This window comes from Peromyscus californicus, unplaced genomic scaffold (assembly GCF_007827085.1).
Source record: "Peromyscus californicus insignis strain IS unplaced genomic scaffold, ASM782708v3 Scaffold_14__1_contigs__length_90479793_seg_2, whole genome shotgun sequence".
Classification (NCBI taxonomy): Eukaryota; Metazoa; Chordata; class Mammalia; order Rodentia; family Cricetidae; genus Peromyscus; species Peromyscus californicus.
In genome coordinates this window covers 57,530,309-57,540,386 of record NW_026294436.1, presented here as the reverse complement: position 1 = coordinate 57,540,386, position 10,078 = coordinate 57,530,309, and the positions used below count along the sequence as shown (strand labels likewise).

Sequence of the window (10,078 nt, the reverse complement as noted above, 5' to 3'; positions counted from 1 at the left end):
GAATTATCACACTGGGCCTTGGCAGAGGGACAGAGCCAGGAGACAGCAAAGTGTGGCTTTGTTAGTTGTCTATATTTGCATGCTGAGCTCATGGCTTTTTTCCCCCAGAAAATAAAATTACATCATAGTGTGTGTGTGTGTGTGTGTGTGTGTGTGTGTGTGTGTGTGTGTGCGCGTGTGTGTCTGCGTAGGAAGTGAGTGTGTGGGGGTATATTTGGGAAAGGCAGCAGGAGCACAGAGGTCCAGCTGCTATTATCCAGAAGCGATCATGGCTCCAGGCCAAGTAAAAGAGATTATTACCCTGTTGCTCCTTGCCCCCCATCCCCATTCTATTCCTAGCGTGGATAAATTTGATCATTTTCTACTGATCCTCTGACCTATAAGGCTAGGAGGGAGGTTTTCCCACACACCAAAGCAAAGTAGCCAAGTGAACCCGGAGGCCACAGACTTTCCAAATCCCCCAATTCAAACTGCTTCCGCCTTCCAGGGGTCCTGGCCACCGTGATCATCCAAAGGCCAGGGGGCAGAAGAGCGACCCGCTGGGAAAACGTAATCTGAGGATTGTTCCACAGTTTAAGTGAAAGAGGCAGAGTTCACACTCTAGCCCAGTACTGCCCGCATCCTCGGAGTCTTCCAGAACGGCGGTCCACACTCCCTGTCCCCTCCTGCCTCCCCTCCCCCTTCTCTCGCCGCTCCCCGCCCCCCGCCCCTCCCCGGCTCTGACATCACCGGCCAGTCGGGTGGGGTGAGGCGGTGCTGGGCTCAGGCTCTGCTCCACGGGCGGAAGAGGCGGCGGCGGCAGGAGCGGCGGCAGCGGCGGCAGGAGCCAAGGAGCAGGCTCCAGACGCTGCTTAGGAACCGGGGACCCAGGAGTGCCCGCACCCTGAGCTCTCAGCTCCGGAGGCGGTGAGAGGGGACACAGGGGAGATGTGTCGTGGGGAGGGGGTAGGTTGGTGGTCTGGGTTTGGAGAGGTCACGATCCTGAACCCGGGGGACAAATAGGGGAGCTTGAGGATCCAGACAGGTCCACGGTGTCAGGCCTCGTGGGGTTCATGTCAGTGCATCCAGAGTCTGGATTGTGCTGCCGGCTGAGTGGCTTCGTCCGCCCATTCTGTGCTGAACAGCAGTTTGGGAGTCCGATGGGGCCTGGGGATTAGGATGTAGCCTGCTTCCCGCCCAGCCGGCCGGGCCAGGCCAGCTCCCGCCCCTCCCTCCTCGCTCTAGCTTCGGACTCGCCTCTGCAGGCGGTCTTCGGGCTCGGCTCAGCCCTGCCTCAGTTCCTCGGGCAGCTGGTACGTGTGCTCTCACACCCAGTCTACTGCGTCTGGGGAGAGTGGGATTGGTGGAAGCTTGCCCGGAGGAAAGGAGGAAGGAGCTGGGGGTGCAGAGGAATGATGTAGCCTACGTAAAGACCCTAATTAATTTAAAAAAAAAAAATCCATGTCAAAACCGACAGGGACACAAACACGTTTAAGAAAAAAGCTAACCACACAGTGACACACACCCATGTGACTTACACACATCCTCGCATACAAACCAAATCACAACATCCCTGCACTACGCATCCACCCACCCACCCACCACAACCCACTGCCTCCCATGTGGAGTCTCCTTGACCGGCGGCTCTAAGACATCATCCTCAACAGGAATGTTGAGTAGTGGATGGAAGGGCCACTGACCACAAACACACCCAGATTTTTATGGACAGCTTTAGTAGACAATACCTCAAGGACTGGTGAGCCTATGTTCTTACCCGGGTGAGGGGCTTCTTGTGACCTTTCTTGCTGACTGCACGTTTAGAGCATGGGGTACCTGGGAGTGGCGAGATTCTAGGCATCGATGTGGCCCAAGGATGGAGGAGGGAGTAGAAGCAAGAGAGGGTGAAAAAAAATGAGTCAGCCAAGGATGGAACCCAAGTTGAGGGGGGGAGGGGATGTGTGAGAAGACAGACATGGAGAAAGGACAGAGATCCATAGAGGGAACCACGGAGAGAAAGGAGTGGCCAGAGGAACCAGAAGAATGCTGGGGTGCAGGTTAAAGAGGATCAGAACTTCGGAAGGGTGAAAAAGGCAGGGGTTTAGAAGGAACATGTGAACATGTGTGTCCTGTTTCTCTAGGTTATGTGTCTGGCCCCCAGGCGCTATGAGCGATTAGTGTTAATTGCTCTTCCCTTTGCGGTTAAATACTCCAGTGGGGAAACTGCCAGCATGCCTTAGGCTGCCAGCTTCTCTGGTTGCCTACTATGTATGACACCTGTGCTCAGCAGGTGTCATATACTTCATACGTAAGGTCACAGACTCACACTATACCTCACACACAGATCTTCATGTACAATGTCAAGATAGCCGTCTTCACCAGCTAGTCAGCAGCCAACCATTATATATTCAGTAACCAGCCATATATCTATTCCTTCCCGTCAAACTTTTTCTTATTCTGGAGGGAAGCTCATTCCTTCCTTATGGTAGCTCTGGGTATTTAGGTGGGGACACCTGAGTCTCACGAAGTTCAAGTGTATCCATGGCTACCAGCAAATGCGATGAGTGACTAGGAAGAGATGGAAGGTATGAATGCCCACTGGAAAAGTGAAGGGGGGTGGGAACTTAGCCTAGCAAGCTCAAGGTGGGGTTAAAGGAGGGAGCTCAAAGAGGTAGAAAAAGAAACTGAAAATGACTAAGGAGGAAGGAAATGGATGAGGAAGGACAGCTAGTCTAGGGAGAGGCCCAGGGCCCATTCCCTGCTCACAGTCCTGCTCAATCCAGTGCCAGCTATCTGTGGCTTCCTCCATCTTGGGCATGGCCCTTTCCAGTCCCAGAGGCAACCTGTTTGTCTTCTTAGATGTACATTTTGGAGTCCTTCTCCCAGGCTGACCTTGGAGCTGTAAAACCCTCTTTGTTACAGGATGAAAGAAGAGTGTGTGGTGAGATCTCCAAAGCTGGACCAAAAGGTTAGGGAAGAAGTCAGTTAAGATACTGAAAGAAACAAACTGCTGTTCTGCTTGGATGTGGGCCCCCGACGTCACTTCAGTTACAATAGCTACAACCCTAGGCCCTCCTTCCCACCTGTTTCCGCTGATTACTTCCTCCAGCTCCCAGCTTCCGACAGGACTGACTTGAGTGCCTAGGAATCCCTCCTGCCCATTAGAGGGACCTTCAAGTCCTTGCATCTGTATAGGATGGCCCCTTCCCTCTGCCTCCAACAGCTGTAACAGATGTGGAGGGAGGGGTAAAATCTAATCCACAAGCTTCCTTTTTAGTTTCCTATGTGGAACCCAATGCTGGGGACAGGGGATAATCTACCACAAATCTGTGTCCAAAGACTCTAATTGTTTTGGTGCCGTCACCTCCACCACAGGTGCTTATCCACGTGCCAGGCTTCTCCTCGTGGCTTGCTTCTTGTCCAGTGCCATCTCCCCAGTCCTTACCTAAAAGGCTCCTTCTTCCCCAGCATCCTCAGTGGTCAAGACTATGCCTAGAGCCAGCTTAGGAGAGGTAGGGAGGAAGGAAGGAAGGAAGGTGTGAGGAAGCAGTGAGCAGAATACAGAATGAGATGGGAGGGAAGGGAACTGACTTCCTGGCAGCCTCCGCTCCAGTTCCTGCCCTGGTATCCTGTCCCAAGAATGGCCTCCACCCGGTGGTGTTCCTGAGCTCTCCGCTGCTGCAGAGGAGAACTTCTCAGAGCCAGGAAGGCAGACTTCTCGAGAGGCCCTGAGAAATTCTAAATCTTTGGTGAGGATGAACAAGCTCTGCCAAGCCCCGCCATAACCAGACCGACTAGCCAGGGATAATAGCTGATTAGTGAAACCTGAAAGTCATGGAGCGGAGATCCCGCCTAGCTCTGCCCTAAAAAATGTCCCCTAACTGCTCTGCCCTTGCTTCTGCCCCACCTGGCAAATGGTAACTTCAGATTCTCCTTCATTCTTCCTCAAGAGCCCCTATTTCTAACTTTTCTGTCCCTCTCCATGCTCTTTCCATCGGTGCTGTCATTGTCCTGATGACTGGGGTGGTGGGGTGGTGGTTTTGCCCTGAATTGAGGTTGCCATGGTAACAGCTGAGTGGAGGCTTCAGTCTTGTGGACTCTGTGCTTAACCCCCCCCCCCCCCCCCCCAGCCATACACACTGCATTCCTCATGTGCAGCCTTTCCGAAGGCTAGCTCTCTTCGGTCATACTGTGGGTTCCCCTCACCCCTCTGGATGTGAGTCTGTACTTACATTTTCCTGCATACTCTCAACTGGTTCAAACACAAACATACATCTCATGTAAGCTCACAGCTAGTGCTGAACATACCTCCATTACCAGAACATCCAAACACACCTACTGTATCTTCCACATACCTGTTCTCACCCAGGAAAACTCAGTGTGTACATACACACATGTACATGCTCTCTCTCCCTAGCCACTTTATATATTACTACCCACATTCCTCTTACGGGCCTCCGTGTATGTTTTACTCTTGGAAAGCTCCTACCCACTGCCCCCAACCTTTGTGGGTGTGTGTGTTACACACATTAATCCCTTCCCGCCTACCTCCCCAGTAGATCTGTGTTTTAGATCCAGAGCCCTAAATCTTAACTCCTCCTGAGAGATTCACACACAGCGCTACACACTTTCCTCCCACAACAGCTCTCATATTTACAAACTCTTCTTCCCTGTGAAATCAAGGCAGTCTGACCCCTTTTCCAGTGAGGCTTTGGTCCGAGTGCCTCATTTGGGGCAGGGTCTGTCTCCATCCTATGTTACTCTTCCAGCCCCCTCCAGCCCCTCCCCCACACCCCCTTTTCTGCCCTAGGATTATCAGTGGAGGCGGGGCTGGGCTCCAGCTTGCTGCTGTGTGACCTAGATTTCAAGGCAGCGATGGTTCCTGGTGCTGACAGTCAGAGAGCATTGTCCCTGGCCCTGCCTGGTAGGACCACCGCTGGGCCCTTCTGTCTGGTGGCACCTGGGTGTGCAAGTAAAAATGTTTCTGACCAGTTCTTCCAGGGGTCGTGCTGGCCCTGCAGTCTGGCTTTTGTGTCACAGTGCCTGTCACCAGGGGAGATTTGTTTCTTCTGGTCAGAGAAGGGGGCTGGGAATAGGGACTTCTGGGTCCACACTTACACAATGCCCACAGCTCTGCCTCAGTTCCCCTACAGGAGAGATTAGAAACGAGGAAAACAGGTTTGTCAACTTGCCCCTTTGATCTGCCAGCTCCAGCTCAGTATTGGATGATGCATGGGCAGCTTTGGTCAGGTCCAAGGCCATTCAGTTTCTTGCCCACCTTTTGGTCTAACCACAGAATGTTTATGATGTAGTTCCTTTTTTAATGCTTGAATTTCCAGAATATAAAAATATATACTCACTGCAGAAAACAGTTCCTTATTTGAAACAAGGTTTTGCTATCTAGTCCAGGGTAACCTTAAACTTGGAATTCTCCTGCCTTAGACTCCTGAATGTTGGAACTACAGGCACAGGTCACTATGCTGTTAGGTCACTGATTTTAGCTTACCACTGGAGTTTTACATTTTATCAAATCCACAAAGTTCATTCTAAGGTCTGCCTTTTTTTTTTCTGCCTTTTTTTTTTTAACTGTACATTGGTGTTTTGCTTGCATCTATGTCTGTGTGAGGGTGTTGGATCCCCTGGAACAGGAGTTACAGTTAAGAGTTGCCATGTGGGTGCTGGGAATTGAACCTAGGTCCTCTAGAAGAGCAGCCAGTGTCCTTAACCACTAAGCCATCTCCCCAGCCTCAGGTCTGACCTTTCTATTTTAGCTATAGTACCTATTTTAGTGAAGAGTGTCCTTGAATTCTCTTCCTGACCTGAGGATCATGAGAGGCATAGTATGAAGGCCTATGTAAAGTCTAGCCTTGCCTGTGGGAAGCCAGGTTGCAAGTAGTATCAGAGGATGTTGATAAAAGGTTAGCAGCCCCCTTGCTGCCAGATTTCTGAAAGCTCCATCCAGACTCCCCTCCCCCTATCACCCAGCCTGCCTGGGAACTGGGCAGGGGGCCAGAGCCAGCCGCTTGGTATTCTTGGGCGCGGGGGCTGCAGGCACAGCACAAAGGCTAGGAGAGAGGGCTGAGTTGGGGCCTAGTAAACTATCAAGGGAAAAAATGGGCTCCACAAAGCAGGGGGTGGCCCACTGCTTCTGCCACCCTAAGACCTAACACTCTAATGCAGGGGTAAGCATGGGGGCACAGGGATCCATCAGGCCAAGTAACTAGGCATCCATCCAAAATGAGTCATCAGTGGGGTGGTGGGAAGATGAAATGAGGGACCCCTTTGCTTCTGGGGAAGAATGGAAGATAGAATGCAAGGGCTTCAACCAGCCCCGTTTAGCCTCCCTTCTACACAAGCCTGTGACAGGGGGAGGGGTTGTAGGTAGGTGGGGCAATTGGGGAGGGGGGGCTTGGAGACTGCAAGAAAGTCTGGAGAATGTTGCCATGGTAACCGCCTCCTCAGTCAGGGGAGCTGTTGCCAGGGTTACTGTTAAGGGAGGGAAAAAGAAGAAAAAGATTGTATGTGTATGGGGGGGTATGACTTGTCAGTCTAGGCTCCTAGCTTTCCTAAGTTACTTGTTGCGTGTCAGAGGTTTTCCTTTTCTCCTTCCAGACTTGCTCTCTCCTAAACCTCCACATTTTAGGTACATACCACCCTGGCAGGACAAAGTGTGCACTCATGCGTGCGTGTTGGGGGTAGGGGTAAGGCGCAGATAAGTATTGGCAGTAAGTGAACCAGATCCCATACACTAAGCTCAGCTTCCTCTCCCTTTATTACCCTGACCTCCAGTCATGGCAGAGTACGGGACTCTCCTTCAGGACCTGACCAACAACATCACCCTCGAAGATCTGGAACAGCTCAAGTCGGCCTGCAAGGAGGACATCCCCAGCGAGAAGAGTGAGGAGATCACCACAGGCAGTGCCTGGCTTAGCTTCCTGGAGAGCCACAACAAGCTGGACAAAGGTTGTGGAGGGGCTCTCGGTTCATTCAGCAAATAGAAACGAACACAAGCCTCTTAAACAAAGTGAACCCCTGTGATGGGGCAGGGTAAATGATATGCGCTAAGAGACTACAGGGCTCTAGGGCAGTAATGGTTGGACGTGCTTCATTTATGGCCCTTATTAGTACAAAATGTTTTTCAGTACTTCCACGCTATCACTACATATATAACAGCACATGAAAACAATTTAAAGTGGTGAAACTTAAAACCATGTTTTCTTACCTACTTTTAGACTACTGCTTTTTAAAACTGGGGGGAGACACTGGCTTAGCGCAGTCACACGCAGCTGGGGCTTGCAGGGTGAAGTGGTGTGTAGGACGGTCCCAGGGGCTGGCAGAAAAGCAGGTAAAAGCACTTGCTATGCATGCCCACCGAGGGCCCAGGGCTCACAGTGAAAGAGGGGAACCAACTCCTCAAAGCTGTCCGCTGACCTCCACACACATACCCACACTCACACATGATGATGATTATAGACTGCCCCCCAAAAAAGTGGGATTCCTAAGGTAGAATCCAGAGAACCCGTTAAAGAAAGGAACGCAGTGCAGCTTGGCTGGACTAAAAAGACTGGGTCTGATTAGAGGTAGCTGAGAATGTCAATCTTAAGTTACACGTGTTTCAGAGTGAAGTGACCTCAAAGTCCTTTGTCTGGACTCTTCTGGCTGTGGTACTTAGGTAGCAGGGAGGAAAACTGAAGGAGGACCGATCCCAATGTAGACTGTTGCCACAGTTGGGGCAGGAGGCCGATGGCGGATGGTTATAGTCTTCTCAAACCACCCTGTCAGTCAGTCAGTCAGTGCTTACCCTCTGAAGTCACTTCTTACTGCGCTCAGAGCCTCTGATTGACTCTAAATCTCACCCTCCTGTTCCACACGTGGTGTCTGGGAATTCTCCCCGACTCATTTGGAAGGCAAGTAGAAAAAGGACAGGACAAGTATGAGGTCATTTGAAAGCAGCTTTTGTATTGTCCCTTCCCCTAAGGATGGACTTAATATCTAGCCCAGTCTATTTCCACTTATGCCCTAGAAAAATTTCGCCGGCCCCTGCCCTTCCTAGGATCAGTCCTTGGAACTGTTTGGCTGCCTCAAACGTTCTTTTACTGGCTTGGTAGCCCCTTCTTTCACTGTAACCAACCAGTAACCAGCAACTCAGTGTTGGTTCAAGAATACCAGTTTGACAGGGTAGAAGTTGACCTCTGTAGCCTCGCTCTGACTCCAGCTGCCTTCCTCCAGACAACCTGTCCTACATTGAGCACATCTTTGAGATATCCCGCCGTCCTGATCTACTCACTATGGTGGTTGACTACAGAACCCGTGTGCTGAAGATCTCCGAGGAGGATGAGCTGGATACCAAGCTAACCCGTATCCCCAGTGCCAAGAAGTACAAAGGTAACAGACCATGCCTCTGGCATAGCTACTCTTCTACTTTTCCCCTCTGACTATATTCTTAGAGTGGAGAATCATCCTGAATTTGGGGAGTGGAGACTGATGCTCAGCGGGCCTGCCTGGCAACTTCCATCCCTGGACACACCCCATCTTTGCTTTTCCAGACATTATCCGGCAGCCCTCTGAGGAAGAAATCATCAAATTGGCTCCCCCACCAAAGAAGGCCTGAGCAAGGGGGAGGAAGAGGAGGAAGGTTGGATCTTCATCAGACCACTCCCTTCCCCGTCCTCAATGGGAGGGGCTAGGGCAACCCCCCTGCCCCGTACCCACTTACTAACTTGGTCCTAACCCCCTTACTATGCGCGTGTGTGTGCGTGTTCACACGCTCTGGCTGTCTGTCTGTCTAGCTCATCTAGTTCCTCCTCCTCATGAGGGGACTGGAGCCAGGGGAGGGGGAGCTTAATCTCCCCACTACAGGGAGGTGGAAGCTGTTTCTATGTAAACAGAAATGGGCACACCCCTCCTCCTCCCCTCCCCTCCACTCTTCCCCACATCTTTCAAGTATGGAAGCAGAAGGACCTGCATTTTCCTACACTGAGGAGCTAAGGTGAAGATGAGGTATGGGAGAGATGGTTAGAGCTAAAGAAAACCAATGGGGAAGGGAGATAAGAGCTACTCAACCTCTACCTGGAAGGGGAAAGAAGAGCCAGAATTCAGTGTTTGTAAATCTGTGCTGGACTGGCTAGAACCCAGTTTCCGGCCATTCCTTAGGCTGAAGTTCTGAGTGCCAGCAGGCCCTCTTTTATGCCCTTGTCACAGGCCTGGGATAGACATGAGCCAGAAATCTTAATGAGAAGACCACTAGATCCTTTCCTGGCCCCCAAAATCAAACCCCATGGAGAAGCCAGCATTTGATGTCCTCAACTTCTGCTCTGGAGAGACTATGCTGGGACCCATGCACTACTGAGCCTGAGATGGGGATGCAGACAGAGACAGGCCCACTTTCTAGTCCATTCCTGAACACAGACTGTTGAAATACTGACCCTGATGAGCCTAGGGAGGTTGGGGAATGAGATCTGTAGGTTTTAACCTCAACCTGCCCAAACCTACAGGGTCCCAATAAGGCAACCTTCACACTCTCCAGTTTCGAATTCCCCAAGCAAGAAAGTTAATTACAGTGGTTTCCTCTGCACTGACACTGATTACCACCCCAATTCAATCCAGGAAGGGACTTGGTAACCTTTCTCATTTGGGTTTGTGGATGCCTCCAAGCCAAGTCACTAGAGTACAGTGAGTGAACCCAGCCTCCTACCTGTCCCAAGATGCCCTTCCCCATCTTGACCGTGCTAACTGTGTGTACATATATATTCTACATATATGTAGATTAAACCCGCACTGCCATGACTGCCCTTTTTTGTGGTTTTGAGCATTAACTTATTGTCGAGACCAGAGCAGGAGTGGGAGGGATGCCACAGTGAAGGGAGTGGCAGAGTCACATTGTTACATAGTCCAAACAGAAAAGAAAGCATTCAACCAACCACAGCCAACATTAACTTTACATGCAAGCTCAGAGACTATGTAGAGGAAGTTGAAGGTCGGAGCTTCTAGGATGTGGGAGCAAAGCTTCCCAGGGAGGGGCGGTCAGGCTGTCAGCAGAGGGAAGAAGCCAGACTGGCTAGAGCGCCCTCAACTCCTAGCCCAGCCCAGTCTGCCCTTCCCC

The 10,078-nt window shown here is 51.3% G+C and overlaps 1 protein-coding gene across 2 annotated transcripts; it reads left to right on the top strand.

Moving 5' to 3' along the window:
* The first annotated feature begins 757 nt into the window (after window positions 1–757).
* Pea15 (proliferation and apoptosis adaptor protein 15) lies at window positions 758–9,767 on the top strand. Of its 2 annotated transcripts, XM_052737658.1 has the most exons (5): window positions 758–906; window positions 2,899–2,944; window positions 6,766–6,939; window positions 8,206–8,361; window positions 8,523–9,767. In XM_052737658.1, the coding sequence occupies exons 3-5, from the start codon at window positions 6,768–6,770 to the stop codon at window positions 8,585–8,587; spliced, it is 393 nt and encodes a 130-aa protein (XP_052593618.1). In that variant the 5' UTR covers window positions 758–906; window positions 2,899–2,944; window positions 6,766–6,767; the 3' UTR covers window positions 8,588–9,767. The 2 variants fall into 2 exon arrangements, with proteins under 2 accessions (XP_052593618.1, XP_052593617.1); XM_052737657.1 differs by lacking the exon at window positions 2,899–2,944 and having other exon boundaries at window positions 762–906.
* Window positions 9,768–10,078: the final 311 nt, after the last annotated feature.